Source organism: Desmodus rotundus, chromosome 9 (genome assembly GCF_022682495.2).
Source record: "Desmodus rotundus isolate HL8 chromosome 9, HLdesRot8A.1, whole genome shotgun sequence".
Taxonomy (NCBI): Eukaryota; Metazoa; Chordata; class Mammalia; order Chiroptera; family Phyllostomidae; genus Desmodus; species Desmodus rotundus.
The window spans coordinates 54,583,341-54,600,768 of record NC_071395.1 but is presented as its reverse complement, the minus strand read 5'-3'; the positions used below and the strand labels follow the sequence as shown (position 1 = coordinate 54,600,768).

The 17,428-nt window shown below is 41.6% G+C and overlaps 1 protein-coding gene and 1 long non-coding RNA gene across 2 annotated transcripts in view; one reads left to right on the top strand and one right to left on the bottom strand.

The window, feature by feature from the left end:
- Window positions 1-446: 446 nt before the first annotated feature.
- Window positions 447-8,495, top strand: LOC123479771 (uncharacterized). Its single transcript, XR_008425196.1, has 4 exons — window positions 447-545; window positions 628-678; window positions 1,604-1,738; window positions 4,698-8,495. It is a non-coding gene; the product is annotated as an uncharacterized lncRNA (long non-coding RNA).
- Window positions 8,495-17,428, bottom strand: part of CDCA2 (cell division cycle associated 2) — a 47,745-nt gene continuing 38,811 nt past the window's right edge. The window contains exons 14-15 of the mRNA XM_024560663.4: window positions 15,274-15,445; window positions 8,495-12,912 (exon numbers count right to left, since the gene is read on the bottom strand). Of these exons, the coding sequence (XP_024416431.2) occupies window positions 11,717-12,912; window positions 15,274-15,445 (1,368 nt within the window). The 3' untranslated portion in view covers window positions 8,495-11,716. The remainder of the gene's footprint in view (window positions 12,913-15,273; window positions 15,446-17,428) is intronic.

Sequence of the window (17,428 nt, the reverse complement as noted above, 5' to 3'; positions counted from 1 at the left end):
CCCCAAATGGAACAAAGGGCCACTGTGTCTGAAATTGTGGGGTACAGGGCAGCAGTTCCCCATCCAGGGCACTTTGGATCACAGCAAGTCCAGCACAGAAAATTCTCGCCTTCCCTGCTTTTCTTCTCTTCTCCTCTTTCACAACCCCTGAATCTTTGCCTCTCTGGTTAGACCATGTTCATCAGGGAATGGACCTGAGATTAAAACAGACTCCTAATTCCAGCTCTGCCATTTGCTAGCTGTGCTTGAGTCCCATGAACCTCCTAAGTCTCAGCTTCCTTAACTGTAATATGGGCCCAGTAAGGAGACCACATAAAACGAGGGCACGTGGGAAAACACCTACCACAGGGACCACACTGGAGATAAACAACACCTGGGAGCCTTTTCCTCTCTAGTCACACCCTTCGCCCAAGGGAACGGACTCGGTAACCAGAAGGTGTAGAACGCTGGGTGGAGGAAAGCAAGAGGCAGCACATCTGTATTATCTCATTTCCACAGCAGCCACACAAAGGAGGTATCACCAATATTTCCATTTTACAGACAAGGTAACTAAGACGAAGTGACTTTTCTAGTTTTCTAAGTGGTTTACTTTTTTTTGAATGTGTGTCTCTTTCTGTCTGGGTGGAGCCTCGCTGGGCCTGCGGCCAAAAGAGAGGGGAGCAGAGGCCTGACGCACTGGTGAGTCCCTGGCAGCCCCTCCACCCCCCACCCCGTCCCATCGCCCACTGGCCCGATCCCGCTTGGCCTCTGAGATCAGATGAGGTTGGATGGGCGTGTGCCAGGTGGCACGGAGGTAGACAGCACTTCACTTTTTAAAATTTTACTTTAAAGTAACTGTGGAATCACAGGAAGTTGCAAAAGTACTAGAGGGGTCCCTGTGTCCTGGTCACCCCCTGCTGCAGCCCACAGAGGCTGTCATGTGCCCTCAGGTGCACACTTCGGGAGTGCAGCTGCCTCTGAGGACGCCCAGTAGGCCGTGGCTGCCACAGGGCTGTTATCGGCATAGATACAGGAATGGACAAGACTGGGGATCCCATCCTGATATTCTGATTGGGGACTTGGGAGACAAAGTAGTAACTGAGGGTCACTGACATGGCGAGAACATCCTCCTTCCAAAAAGGGAGTGGGCCTGACAGATCCACTGGTCAGCAGCGCCGCCAGCTCTCTTCACTGTCCTGTAATGTGTTAACTAGGCTCCAGATGCCGACCGGCTTCCTGGCACCAGCTAGGCACTGGGTGATGAAAGGCCTGCTGTTTCATTACCCGCCTCTCTGGTCCATTGGTTCTTCTCTCCACTCTGTTTACGGCTCCAATTTCGCACTCTCTGATGCCAGCAGATGGATTGGGCCAATTCTACCCACCCCTTCCTTCCCTGCTCCAACTTGTGAACTTGGAAAAGAAAACCACTCCCACATTTCTTACCACAGTATTTATTGGAGGGGAGTCATTTCACCAATCACGGACATCCTTACCCGAGAATGGGTCCCTGGGAAAAGGGAAACAGCCCTCCTCCCTCAGCCTGGACATTGCTTGTGGGGTCACACTGTCCCCAAGGCCGTGCTGGTGCCTCACAAATACTGGACAACTGTGGCCTTCCTTTCAGATGGCCACAATGCCCAGAGGCCAAGAAACCCCTCCAGGAAATTAAATGTACCAAGCAGTGCCCGTGCCAGCTGTCCCCAAGAGACAGTGCAGAAACACGGGAAGGCCACCTTTGTGGCTGCAGCCTCCTATCCTGGTATGTGGTCTGGTGGCACATCCTGGCTCATGAAACAGGAAGTATGGGTAACAGCAAAAACAAAGATTATTTGTATTCCTTAAAAAAAAAAAAAAAAAAAAAAAAAAGGAGGAATGTTCTGTCTGATCCCTACTACAACACAAACCTTTAGGGAAAAGAGTGCTCTGCTCAGCTGCAATAAGGGGAAAGGTTAAATGTGGACAGAGTAGTCATATATAAGCAGTTTCTTAGTTTTCTGGTGGGAATACTTAACAACTTAAGTATGTTTCCCCAGGAGGTAATCTATTATATTTTGTCCAATTTCTTCCTCCAAGAACTGAATCAATTCATGATGTAATGCCCAGGGGAGAACAATCTTCTGGAAACAGAGTATCTTTCTGGGGACAGGGTTGAGGAAAACATCTTAATACTGTTTCAGCTTTGGCCTGGTGGTAAGAGCAGAGCATGAGCCAGGAAGGCAGTGAGATGTCCAAAGGACGCATGCCTCCAAAGTGTCCGGTACATGCCCAGAATGGTTTCCTCCCTCAGAGAAGCAGAGGCCACAAATCCAGCTGGACATCTACAGGACAGCTCCAGGACACCGGGCACGTCCTTCAGAGACTGGAGTTGGCAATGCTGCTTGTTCAAAGTGGTGGCATCTGAACGCTAATACCATAGTGATTTCTAGTTTAAACAGCATTTCTTCTGGCTCCTTGCCTGCTCCCAGTCCCCTTTCTCCCAAAAAATATCTGAGAAGAAAATATAAATCAACATTCATCATCCACTTAGAGAAAATACATGCAACTCTGGTTATTTGTGAGCGCCTCTGGACAGTTTCAAAACCCCGCTGTGGCGGTGGATTCCAAGGGCTCCTGCAACTCACCTCTTACAAGAACAGCAGAACGGTGCCAAAGTGGCCTGCTCTCTGGAATCACCCAGGGGCTAGAGGGTGGGAGGTCACTGAAGGAGCCATAGAGCAGCAGCCCACCAGCAGGAGGCCCCCATCTTTCCCTGGCTTTGTCATTCCTTGCTGCCTACACAGAAAATCACTCGCCTCTGGTTCTCCTTCCAAGAGGGGAACAATGGCATGTCTCAGCACGTGCTCCCGGGGACAGGAAAACACATGATGATATGTTAGAAGGGTGTTTTGTATGTTTTACAGTACAGAACATATGTCGCATGTGGGTTGCAAAAAAAGTTTTAAAGGTAGAGGGTCAAAACCTAGATCAAGGGTTGTGAGATTAGGCAGGTGGGTCTGGGTTACCTATTTAAAGGAAAGCTGGGTGGTTTCTCCGAGCGGAAAGGAAGCCACAATGGGCATTAGGGCCCTCCAACTTGGTTCCACAAAGTGTACTACTTTTCATTTAAAAATAAGTTTACTCAACCCTGGCTGGGTGACTCAGTTGGAGCATTGTCACACCAAAAGGTTGCAGGTTTCATCCCTGGTTGGGCACGTATGGGAGGCAACCAGTTGATGTTTTTCACACCGACCATTCTCCTTCCCCGCAACCTCTCAAAAAAAGAATCGAGAAATGTATCCTGGGGTGAGGATTTAAAAAAAGTATACTCAGGTAAAAAAGGAACTCTTCACCTCTCACAGGGTTTGAAAAAAAAAAATAGAACGTAGATAAACGAGAGTGTCCAGTTATTCCTATGTCACCCAATGAAAGAACCCCATCTAAATCTGAAGACTAAGAACTCAAGGGAACCTTTAAAATAGACAAGTAAGTGCCAGCTGTTCACCAAGAAGTTTGCTTCCTGCTACCCCTCCCTCCCCTCGAATCATTCTTACACTCACACTGACCTCTCATCAGCCCGAGAGTCCAGCAAGACCCCCCACCCCGGGTGGCCCATTTTCCACCCTTGGGGAACACCCCAAGAGCTGAGCACCCACCCCTTCCACTGACTTTCCTTCACAATGGCCAGGTAGGCCAGCTGATGGGACTACAGCTGGACCAGTGAGAAGGCCCAGTGGCTTATTTCCAGTCACATACCAAAACATTCGATGGGAATTAGAAGTTTGTAAGTCAAAGGAGGACCTAAAAGGTGAGTTAAGTCTTTGCCACCATTTTAAGAGGCTAATGGCTGGGCTTAAAAATGTGTTTCTGGTATTTCTTGTTGAAGGCACAAACCAAGAGCCTACTGGTCACAGTTGACCATAAATTTCAAGTTATGATTGTGACCAATGACAAATATATCATGCCAGGGTCAGGAAGCACAATGCCGCCTTACAAAGTGAATTATCTCGGTTGTGCGGAGCACTTCCTCCTCACAGGTCCAAGGGGTAGGAGTACGTACTGGCCTCAGCGGGCGTGGCTGGAGTCAGCACACAACCTCGGGTTGGGCAGCATCACAAAGGAGTCTGACGCTCACTAGATGGGTTCTTCGGGGGCCATGGAAGGCTACCACCAGGGGGGTTTTACTGCATATTTGCACGGTCTGATATTCCTAGAATTCCGATTCTTAGTGGTCTTTCTAAATGTTTAAATACTTAAATTTAAGCATTTATCACTCTTCTGGGACCTCTGTAGAATTTATTTACATTTGGAGTTACTATTATCGGAGAGAAGTTCATTTTCAAAATATTGGCAAAAAAAAAGTAGTCTATTTAAAAGTATTACCACAAATGTGATTCCTTAAGACAAGTATCTGTTGTTGTTTTTTTCTAAATGCCACCTGCAAGCTGTAAATATGTGTATTGATTTTTCCCCACAGTATTTGCTTTGGCTGTGACTACTCTAATGTTCAGAAGAACAAGGGCTAAAAATTGTCAAACCAAACCCTTGTTTGAGAGCTGAGCCCGAACTACTGCCAGTTTGAGAGAAGCGCACACACAGGTTTAGGGAATATGTGTTGTTTGTTTTGGCTATGACACAGGGCAGAACAGTTTCCATCCCATTCGAATGCATTCAAGAGAGTTTGAAATATTGCACAATAAAAGTCATTCATTATATCTGTCTCCTTTCCCTTCCAAAAACAGAAATGGCTGCCTGGTCCCAAATCTGCACAGGGGGCAGGAAGAAGGGAGCACAGGGTCACTGGAAACCACCCAAGACCAACACTGGGTTTTCCAGGTTTGCGCGAGGGAATGCTTCTGCAATCTTCATTCCCAACATGCACTGCGCACGAGAAAGACGGCCCACACTGGATGGGGCTGTAGGGACGAGGAGACAAATACCCTGTGCTCAAAGCAGAAACCACTCGTGCGACCTCCCAGTGCCTGGCACCTGAGTAACCTCGCTGGAACTGGGAAGGCCTTTCACTCCCTTTCTCTGTGAAGATTCAACAGTTTGACACCAATGTTATACTGAAAAGAGATTATTTCACCAGTCGGACCATACATCTGGAAGAGCCTATTTCCGCAAGCTCCGAAGCTACCTTATTTGATGGCCCCACAGAGAAAACAATGACATTTCCTTGCTGTTTACCCAGGATATCGAACACTGGAAATGCAGGTGGTTGTTAAATGATGAAAATAAGAAATGCCATGAATAAATCACTACAGTTAACACTGCAAAACACTACCAAGGTGGAAGAAAACTTTTCTAAAAAGCAAATTTTAAGTGGGTGAATAAAAGCCATGAGAATAAAAAATTACAGGTAGTATAGAGACATGTTATCTTTACATTTCAGGGCTTTAAAAGTCACACGCAAATACACTTTTAGGAACTTGAAAGTTAAAAAATTACTTGCTTTGAATTTCCTTGCATTACACCTAAATTCAAAACGCCTGCAGCTGGTACCCTGCAGGAGGCCACTTTTATCGTAGAGAATATAAATTAAACCCGTCTAGCAGACAATGTGTGTGCCATGGGCAGATGAGAAGGAGACAGAAGAAAGGCTGCTCTCCACTGGTTTTTGGTAATTTTGGAAATCCCCACCTACCCCTTAGAAAACGCAAACTTGCATTTTCTTTAATGTGTCTGCTCATTTTCCCTTTTCAAGTCAGTGATATAGAAGTTCCAGAAAAATCCTTGCTTCCCAATGTCCTAAAATTCTCTAAAGCCTTTCTAGTAAATCTTAAAATTAAGGTCCGTGGAGGATAAGTATAATCCTAGTTGAAGATGTGGGACAGAGCATTTATCAGGAGAACAGCAGTAGTTACTTCTCTTCTCACTAAAGCTACTGTGTTACTTGTAGTCTGTATCACGATGTCACAAAAAGCAGAGAAGCACCAGAGAATGTATGAAAATGAACAAAGCACAGCATTAGACACACTGGAAATGTTAGGCCAGAGAACATTCATAATTAGTCCATCCTAGAGCCAAGCCCAGGCTATGAAATAATCTTCAAATGAATTTAGGATAAAAAAACCCCACTTTTCCACATGTGCTGTGACTTTCATAATTTAATTTCACGTCAGTACTGCTCACTCGGTCTGGGGTCTGAGCCCAGGGTCAGCCCTTCAGGCACACTCCACAACCTGGCAGCACGAAAGCCAGAGGGGCTTCACCATTCAAGAGGGGAGACTTCTTTAAAACCAAACATACTTGTTATGTCTTAAAGGAATCTATGATCTCCAGTCTAGTTTTGATTCCATGCTTCATCCAGATGTAATTCATAGGTTAGAATAGAATGGGAAATTGAGAAAAATATTTAAAAATAAAAAGATGCATGCGATGAAGCCAACTTACATGGTCCAGTCTCATAAGTAAAGACGAAAGGCAGTTTGGAACAAAATGGGCCTCTTGAATCCCGAGTACTCTAAAACACCTACCAGTCAACTTAGTGCAAGCATCCCTTCTTCCAGGAAAGTACAATACCACGTCACTGGGTCTGAAGTTGGTGCCACCTCTGAGGCTGAGAGGTCCCGGGCCCTCCTTATGATCATACCCTGCAGGATAATTCTGCTCCTTAGAAGAGAATGGAGCCTCTTGAAAGCAGCGGTCACATTTAGAAATTAATGCCTGGCACAGACATTAATGAGTCCACCATCTGCCTACCTAGCAAGACCTGGTGCAGGGGAGTTTTCCCACGTTAAGAATTCTCAAATGCTAAGGCTACTTTCTGACATATTTTGTGTGACCATTTTTACATCAAACCAGACTAAAATAAAACCTTAATTTCTGAGAAGAAACGAATCAGACTTATTAGATAATTTAATTTTCTGGCAAGCAATTTTATTTTAATTCAACTCTATTTTTCTCACCAATATCGTACAATGTTCAAAAGACAGTTCTTTCTCAATGACTAATCCCACAGTAACTCAGGGTGACAATTTTAAACTAGGAACTGCAGCAAACCAGTTTACCAGAAGATTAAGCGGAATGTATCGGTACCCCAAGGAGGTTGATTCCTTACCATGTTTCTGATAGCACAATATTTACTGACTTTTTGCCCGAAATGGTAATGCAGGTGTGGGTATAACTGTAGGCTCCAGATAAAATTGGTTGGTCAATCCTTTGCTTCTACTGGCCTCTTCCCTCACAAAAAGAACTTTAAACATTTACTATGATACAGATTCACAATAAAATTTTTTTAAAAAGCTTCCTCATAGCAATCAAGATGGTATGATGTTGATCTATGAACAGACCCATATATCAATGGAAGAGAATAAAGCCCAGAAATAAACCTACACATACAATAAAGCCAACTGATTTCAACAAAGGTTCCATTGTAATTCAAAGAGAAATGCATAATCTTTTCAACAAATGATGATTTCCATTAAAAAAAATCTTTACCTTACACAATTATACAAAAAATAACTCAACGTAGACCTAACACCTGAGAGTTAAAACTATAAAACTTGTAGAAGAAAACATGGGAGAAAATCTTAGTGCCCTTGAGTTTACCCAAGACTTCTTGGCTAGGACACGAAAGAATGAACCATTAAAGAATAAAATTAACAAATTAGATTACATTGAAATTTGTATCTGCTCTTCAAAAGCCACTGCTAAGAAAATAAAAGAGTGGCCACTGGCTAGGAAAAAAATATTTGCAGACATATATCCAATAAAGGCCTTGTATCCAAATATACGTAGAGCTCTTTCAACTCAATAGTGATCAGTGACAACAAAAGAAAGCATGAGCAAGAGAGCCAAACTGACACTTCAAGTAAGAGGACATAGGATGGCAAACACACACAGGAAAAGGGACATGTACACCCAAACTACAAGGAGCTACGATGGCATCGCAAGCCTCCTAGAATGGCTATAATAAAAAAGCCTGCCAGTACCCAGGGCTGGTGAGAACATGAAGTGGCTGCAACAACTTTGCGGCAGGTAAGAATTCAAAATGGCACAACCACTTGGAAAAGCTTGGCAGGTTCTAAACAGTTACAACAAATCCCAGTGGTATACCCCGGGAACCCCACTCCTAGGCATTTACCCAAGGTAAGTGTAAACACGGGTCTATAAAAATGACCCACATGTGACTGTTTATAGCAGCTTTATTTGTAACAATCAAAACATAGAAACCACCCAGATATCCATCAATTGGTGAATAAATAAATCGGTCCACCTGTAAAATGGAATACTACATAGCAACACACAGGAATCAACAACTTATGACATACAACATTGATGAATCTCAAAAGCATTATGTTGGGTTTAAAAAGGACATATACTACAGGATCCCATTTATATGACATTATGCGAAAGGCAAAACTCTAAGGACAGAATCAAGCGAGTGGTTGGGAGAGGCCAGGGTTTGGGGAGGGGGAGACTGACTGCAAAGAGGTAGGAGAAAACTTCTTTTGGGGAGATGAAAATGTTCTGTTACTTGACTGTGGTAAGTGTTCCAGGACTGTATGAATTTGCCTAAAGTCAAACTATATGCTCAAAAGGGTAAACTCTACTGTGGGTTAATTATACCTCAATAAACTTGATGTAAAAAGAAAAAGCAGTACTTTCAATAGTACTTTCAATATAAAGCATGAGTCAGGCATTAACTGTGTTTTCTTGTTGGGCCAAATCCAAGCCTGACCCTCAGTTCAATGGCTTTAGCGCCCTCGGGGGCAGTAGGAGAAAATGGAGGACAAGTGGCAGGAGAGTATGAGAGACAGAAAGGAGGCAAAGACACCAAAATTTTTATAAAGGGATTTTGCCAGGTGTGATTTATAAAAGAGAACTTAATAACCATTTTAATTTCAAGGAATTTATCTTACATTTTCACACAAGCCCAGTGCGGCCTAATTTTCAATAACAAAAAGATGAAAACAAAGTAGCATGCATTAGGAAGGAAATTACTAAATTATAAATATCAAAATCACATAATTCTGCAAAAGAGGTTTGAAAGACTGAAGAGCACAAGGGCTCCCCATGTTAAGACTGAAGGATATGCATGGTATTTTGTTGAATAAAAAAGTCAAGTTGCAAAGCAGCACGTATAGATCCCATCAGAAAACAACAGGACCTACAGTCATGTTCCCCCGGGGAAGAGGTCTGGATGCTGTGCCTGGGTTGTTCACAGTGTTTGCATTTAAGAAAGCTGCAGAGAGGAGACTGTGCCTAGAGGATGCTGGCTGGCATGGAGTGCAAGAAGACAGCTTTTAATTATGTACGGTTTTCTTTTTCAATAGCCGCATTACTTTTGTAATAAAAATGAGTAAACATAAAGTGAAAGGGAGGTAGGTACTCAGGGCAGCAAAGGCTGCCCTGACTCTCAGGGACTGGATGTAGAAGAAACTCCGTATGTCAGGCTGCCATCTCCTGGAAAAACAAGGAACTACAGCAGCGGGACGATGAGAAGAGTTTCTAAGGCCAAATGTCAACAGTTCGAGCAGTAAAAAGGTAAGGCCAGAAAAAACGAATTGGAGCAGAGTTTTTGACTGGACTACAAGTGAAGAGAAACTATTAAAAACAAGTACACATGTCAAATACAGAAATCATCAACTTTTCACAAATTTTTATGATGCAAATGAGACAATTGGATAAAACTGGGCCTAAATTGCTTTAATTTCTCAGAGCCAATCTTTTTAGGAAAAATGCCTGTTTGTTCTTAATAAATAACAACAAAATAGTCACACTGAAACACTGTGAAACCAACACAACTTGTAAAGTGTCTGTATTTTTATCAGTAAATACTAGAAAATGAAAACAATTTTACATTTGAAAAGTCAAGTGAAAAAACCCAATCACACACCAAAATGTTTCCCTCACCCTCACCAGCGTTTTTTGAGGAATAAAACAAAGCATCTAAAATTATAAAAATTCAAAGACAATTGAGACTGAGATTATAGATCACAGAATTAAAAAGGAAAAAAAATAACAATCATATTTTAACCTGCACGTTAAACAAAGAATACAAAAACTTAACAGAAAACAAAACCCTCTAACATCTTACATTTCTGAAAGTTTTTTTTCTTTTTAAATCCCCAAACCAAAAAGCTTCATAAGAAGTTAATTACTTCTCTTTTTTTGTGTGTGGTTTGTTTTCAGTAGTATACATTTCCCAACCACTCTAAACTATAAAAGTGGGGGTGGAGTCCATAAAGAATTTACGTGTAAAGATAAAAGAATTTTTTAAACAATCTACCCTTTAGCAGAAGAAATTGGGATCACTTTGAGTGTTAATGTAAAATACATTAGTCTTTGCCAGCAGGAGTCCCAGACCTGTTGGTGCCAAGAAGGTAACAAATAGTCTCTATCTACAGAGGGGAAATGGGCGCTCGGCAGGAGCTTTCTCCCCGGGAGGGTTATTTATAGAGGGCACTATTTGTTAACAGGCTTCTGCTAACAGGGAGAGGGAGAGTTTAATGATTTCAAGGATTCCAAAGACAATTGTTTAATGATACATGATTTAAGCACATTCACAAGTTCCAGATATATAACAATTTAGATTTTCAAACTACTATCACCAAAATGGTGATAGGAAATAGGATATATCGCTATAGGGCTGAGGCATAACTGGAAAATCCAAGACAAGTGATAGCATGTACTTGACACTGTGGAAAAAGTTAGAATTAGAGCGGCTGGAAAATACCTTGTTGAAAAGGAAGCCAGCGACCTACCACCACATTTCATGTCAGTCAGCTCATTTTGGACTTAAAAACAATTTCTTAAGGAGAACCATAAAATCAATCCCAAACTATCTGTGAGTAATTTGAATAATCTGGGAAATGAGTCTTCAACTAAACTGCTATATTTTCACCAAAAACCAATCATCCACCTCTCACCCCACAAAACTTTTAAGAATCTTGTTTAAAGAACAAAATGCTTTCATCACATTCGTTATTTACGAATTATATTTTCATTTTATAATGATACATCTATCATATAGGCAAAGGTAGGTTTACAGTTGTGAGTACACAAAACTCAGTTTGTTCTTGTATTATTATTTATTTTATTTATTATTTTCTACACAAACAACTTTAAAACTACTTTTGCCCCACCCGGTATTTTGGTCTTTGAAAGACTTTTCCAAAATTCCATGTTGGACATTTGATTTTAATCTAAGAATTAAAAATTTCATTTCAGACAGCTAAAGCAAGTCATTTAAGCTTCCCACAACTTCAGCCCAAAGAGAATACAAGTTTTACAATTTCCATCTACCCTAATTTTTAAAACTTTTAACCAGTTTTTTTGCAGTATTTTTAAAATAAAAAACACACTTTTAAAAAATAGCTTTCCACCTTGTACTAACGTCCGCTTTCATAGTTACATTAATTATGTCTATTTTTTTTTAAAAAAACCCTTTTCATCTAGATGTAATGAGCCAATTCTAAAAGATAATTTTTTTAGCAGACTCTAACCCTTTGGTGGTAAATATGTACTAATGTAAAACAAACTTAAAAGACATATTATTGAGTCTAAAAACAAACCTTCTTAGCAAAATACTAATAAAGCATTTACCATTTGGGAGAAGGACATATTTAATAGAATGTTGATTTTTTAATGCAAAGAAATTCACTTATTTTTACTTAAAAGTAGGTTTAACTCACATGACTTTATTTGAAACTTTTAAACACTGAAGTTGAACAAGCAACAGGAGCTAGGATGAAAGGATCTCTTCAGCATGGGTGGTTGGTGTCCTTGCCAAACGTTCTGCAGGAGATGTCAGTTATTCCTGTAGTTCTCTGACCTGGTTCATTCTTTCGACATCGTTTGGAGAGCTTTCTCCCTCCTGGCTGAGAAAGGGTCTTTTTTTATAGCATTTTGGCTTCACGTTTGCAAGTGCAGATGTACAAAAGCTCTTCCGCCTTTTCCCAGGTAAACGGGAAGAAGTGTCCCCAAAGCCCTCGCTGTTTTCTTGATTTGATATGGAGCAGGGTATCTCCGATTTTTGTCTGAAGGACACAGTTTTTTCCCTAGGGGACACACTTTCAACTCCTCTGCTATCCAATGTATGCATGGTTCTTCTTCTGGTTCTTTGGGAGGAGGAGGAAGTGGAAGGAACTGGAAGTGAAATCCATACAAGTCCTTCACTTTCCAAATCTTTCTGTAGCCTTGTACTACGTCGGACTTTTGCCTCCCTATTTGTTCTCTGAAAGGTTTGTTCTATGGAGTCAGATAAATCTTCACACAGTTCAGAATTTTCCAAACTAATTTCTACAGAGCTGCCCACACTGTAGGAAGGTTTGTGTATTCCATTTTTTCCCCAAGATAAACTCTGACCATCAAGAGAACACATAGAACACCTTCGTTGTTTCCCTTCACAACCCACACCGCTTCTACTTTTTGTGGAGTTTCTTCCCAAATCCTCACTTTGACTTTTCTTTTCTTTTCTTTTGTCAATTAAGACAGCTTCTGAATAATCACATTCTTTTTGTGAGCTAGACACTGAATCCTCGGTCTGCAGTTTTCCTTCAGGACCTACTAAGAAGTCATCTTGTTGTTCACACTTTACACCTCCTGAAATTTCAAAGCTCTGAAGATTTTCCACATTTTGACCAGCAGCAGAATCCTCTTGGGACTGCCTGATAAAATCAGACTGCGGACCATCTGACATGATGGGTTTTTCAGTCACAGAAGCACAAGAAATATGGCTGTTTTCATTCTTGGTCACAGTTTTTAAGTCATTCTCACTTTCCACCTTAACTTCTGCTTTTGGAATAATTTTATTTGCATGGATTCCTACAGTACTTATACTTGAATCTTGATCAAAAGTGGCATTAATAAGCGATAAGGAACTTTTTATGTAAGAGCTGCAGAATTCAGACACATTGTACTTACTGAATTCTTCTAAGTTCTGAGGGAAAAGATTCTTTCTCTCAGGAAGCTTCCTTTCTTCAGGTTCACCATTTGAGCTGAAATCATCTATGGGCAAGTAAATAAGTTTGAATCGAATTAAAAAGTAGCCATAAAGATAAAGTTCAACAAAACAGATGCCGCATTGTAGTATTTTAACCTTTCAAAAATCACAAGACCCACAAAACATTCCATTGCACTTGCCCCATCTGTCACCATCCTCTTCCTCTTGTCATCCCTCCCCGACTCACAGGCTAAGGGAGTAGGTAGTCAGTGCATGAATTAATGAAGCCCATAACTGCAGCCCAGGGAAATGAGGACTGTATCTGAAATTGCTTCCTCTACTCTAATATACTTCCCTCACCACAAGGTCAATGAGCATGAGGCAGCTACCTTTCCCATTTCCCTAAAAATGAATCACTGAAAATGGGCAACATTGTGCTTCTGAAACTTTTGCACCAATAATTCCCCTGAAATAGAGGAAAGAAAACTTGGAATTCTGGGAGATTTAAGGACTTTGCCAAAAACGGTTCTCCCTGAAGATGTTAGATCTTATGTCTTGTGTTAAAAAATTAATATAAAATGCACTGTACTCTCAAATAGAGCCACATTTGTTCCAATATTCTAAAAATTTCCTCCCTTCTGCTTCAATCACTCCCTAAAGTTCATCCTCCAGGGAACTCATGCCATGTGGAGCCTGCCACGTGTTTTCAGCAAACTGTGTGACATCAAAGGTGAAAAGAATCATAGGTGAAAACATCATGAAGGTTTTAAAGTTACATGGCACTGCCTAAACGAATGCAGGCTGATGTGTCTACCTTCCAGTGCATTTGATTCAACGTTGCCTCTCTTGTTATCTTAGATAATGAAGTTATAAATTGGCCAGTCAAATGAGTATATAAAATGTTCTAAACACAATCAAAACTGGCAGAGGTATAAACATAAGCTGAATGAAACATCTAAAACACAAGGTTTAGATCTGAAAGGTCTATGTCCATAGCTTGGGTAATTAAAATCATGTCACAGGAAGCTGGAGATGAATGCATAGGCTCCATTCGGGGCCACCCAACTAACACAGGCTCTTTATACAACATTAAAAATGGACACTTATGCATTGTTCATGAAATTAACATGCTAAAGAAAGAAAGTAGGGGACAGCAATGGAACTGAGGGGGGGAGGGGAGAGGGGGAGAGAGAGGGAAAGAAAGAGAAGGAGGGAGAGAGAGTGAGTAGAACATGGAAAGAAGGAAGGGAGGGAGGGAACTACTTTATACCCTTGTTACAGTTGGTTATAGATAAAAAATTGCTTCAATTGCTTCAGGTATTTCATAAAACAAGTTCTCTGATAAGATGCAAGATGGAAAATATTTACTAAATAACATTTAACATCTTCAGAAAAAACTTGTTAGGAATTGAGGATATAACAAAAATAAGAGTTCCCAGTCTCAAGAGGACTGCAATTTGCAGGGAATGGAGGTAGACAGGTCACTATACCCCAGGTGGGGCAGGTGCAGTGGGAACAGTTTTCCTGAAGAAGCAGCCAGCACAGCTGAGGCTTCTAGGAGAGCAGCATCAGGTCAGACTAAAAGCAGTGAGGTGGCTGGCCACCCCCTGGCCCCAGAGAAACCACATGAAACACAGGGGCTGGAGGAGCGTGTGTGTGACTGTGGGGTGGTCCTGTGTCTGTTTAAACTTGTGTGCTTTCCTGAAGCTCAGGGGCAGGCAGAGCCAGGGGTTTGAGTGGCACGCACCATCGTCATCCTGGAATCTGTTATAAACCCTATATGGTAAAGGGAGCGCAGGCTATAAATATCGGATGACTGACAAAGGAAGCTATTTTAAAAATGATTCCGTACAAAATTAACCCATCAAATGAACACATGCTGTTATCATCTGAGGCATGATTTAGTCGATTTAAAATCCAGGCATTACAAATGGGATGCAACTCCAATCCAATTTTTATCAAACTAGGATATCAAGCAACTTCATCTTTGCTTTTAAACAAAGCTTGCAGGGTAACCAAGTCCAATTCACAGGTGTCACTTTTAGGAGACGCTTAGTAGAGCCAACTCTACTGAATCCCAGGGCAAGTATTTGAGTCACTACCTCGCTTACTTTCAGTGATGAACTACACCACCAAACAGAACTCAGTTTACTTTAACCAAATGCTGTACAAAGGAAAAGGAAACAGGGTGAAAAAAATTACTTCCCTCCAAATTAGATGCAGCATCCTGGAGTCTGGGGAGGACCTACAGCCCAAATGTCACACTGCTACTTCCTTCACGTTTACACGGTAATGTGCAAAGTTGCTATTTTTTGTTTATTTACAATTTACACAGTGAATAGGGAACAGGGGGGAAAGAGAGGGAAACAGCACAAAGAGGGTGAAGAGAAGAAACAGAATGTGAACAAGGGCAAGGGGACAGGTACCTGACGGCGCCCTGTGGACACCTGGAAGTGGAGGGGGCGTCTCGGAGGCCTCAGGCAGCTCTGGGATAGGACTTAGAAGTGGCTTCTTAGAAGCAATGTCTCGTTTCCCATACAGGTTCTTCTGAACACCCTTCTTTCTTCTTCCTTTCTTCTTTTGGGAACTTTTTAAAATCTGAGAAAATTTATTAAAAACACGGTAACTGAGAAAGATATAGCACCACATATTACAATTTAGACCATTTAATATCTATAGAAACACTTAAGACCAGTTATGTCATTTAAGATTCCAGAAATCTGAGTCAGGAGTTGAGGGCTAGACACCTTACACAAAGCCAAATAAAATTTAAAGCAGAACTCAATTGCCAAATGGTAGCATAATGTTTTATATTTGCCAAAATAAGCTCTGGATAAGCCAAAAACAAATTAGATGGAGAAACTGCCCAGACTTAAGACATGAGGTACCTGTAACCAAGACACAGTTAGGATGGCTTGGGATTAACCAGGAGTTCCTACCAGAAGCTAGGGGAGGCCACGGATGAAGAAACAAGAGGTATGTACATGGAAGAGAACGCAAACCTTAGCGAGCTGATTCAAAAAGATTTAATGAAGATTTAAATGAATAGGTCAAAATAAAATGGATTTTTTTAATATTTCTTTTTTTAAGGACCTTATTTATTATTTATTTTTAGAGAAGGGAAGGAGGGAGAAAGAGGGAGAAGGACATCAATGTGTGGATGCCTCTTACACACCCGCTACTGGGGACCTGGCCTGCAACCCAGGCATGTGCCCTGACTGGGAATCGAACTGTGATCCTTTGGTTTGCAGTCTGGCACTCAATACACTGATCCACACCAGCCAGGGCAAAATAAAATGGATTTTTAACAAGCATAAGTAGAAGATGAGGGGCAAAGGTTGGTAATAATTGATAGAAAACATGCAGATTTCTATAAAAATGAGAAACTGCTTTAATCGTATCTGGAATGAAGTATTAAATCAAGTCTGACAGCCACTTCAGTAACCGAGAACTAATGTTTTATGTTAAGTAAAATTTTTACATGGAAAAGAAGGAAACTCAAACACTGTACTGAAATAATAGATCATGAGCAAAAAGAAATATATTTAGTATGATGATGCTGGAGAGTCCAGACTGCAGGTCAAAACAAGGACCACATTTGCAACAAAGCTTCTCAGGAAATGGCATGCATGCGAACATTCACTGGGATACTGCCTGGGCAGGGAATGAGCTGCTAGGCGTGAGACATGAACACACTGGACGTGGTCTTTAGGGAGCACTCAGTCTAACGGTGACTCTAATGGCACTACGTGCAGACCACAACGGACTGCAGATACGAGAAGACATGTGCCTGGCCTTCGCGAGGTGTTCGGGAGGGGCTCCACAGAAAATGTGACGGCTAAGTTAAACCTGAAACAAGCAAGGACTGTTCTGGCTAAATGTGGGAGTGGTGCAGGAGGGCTTTCCAAGGAGACAAGAATGGCACTCTGGGCCCATGTGGAGGGGCAGAGGAAGCTAACACAGCAAGCAGGGCCCTGTCCACACTGAGGAAGAGCTCACTGCAAGGGGATCCAGGGAGTAACAACATTTGACGTCACTTTCAGGAAGAGTCATTTGGCGACAGCATAGAAACAAGGGATGTGAAAAAGTAATTTTCAGAGTGCATTAGTGGCCCAGAACTGTACTTTCCTTGAAATGTCTACAGATACCCTGTAAAAACAAAACCAAACGTTGCATGGAAAAACAATTTTATAACGGCCGGTACAAGAAAAATGTTCCTCTTGGTGACTTACTATATACATTTAACATTATGTTTTCTGAGAAGTCCTTAGTATAATCTCTATATACATTAGGAAAATGCTGGGTTAAATATTTTACCATGAAACTTTTTTTTTCATGGAATTTCTGTTGACTTCCATGAAACAGCTAGGGAAATGATAGCCAATGGAGGTAGAAGGCAAGAGAAAACCGTAACTCGGCTCCATAGATCAGTTACAAAAGTATTTGGCTTCTGGTGCCAAAAACCTCCTGTTCAAATCCTGCCCCTGCCCCTTAACTGCTTTATAACCTTAGGGACGTTACCTTACCTCCCTGTACCTCATTTCCCAGCTCCTCTGCAAAATGGAAATCACAATAGCACTG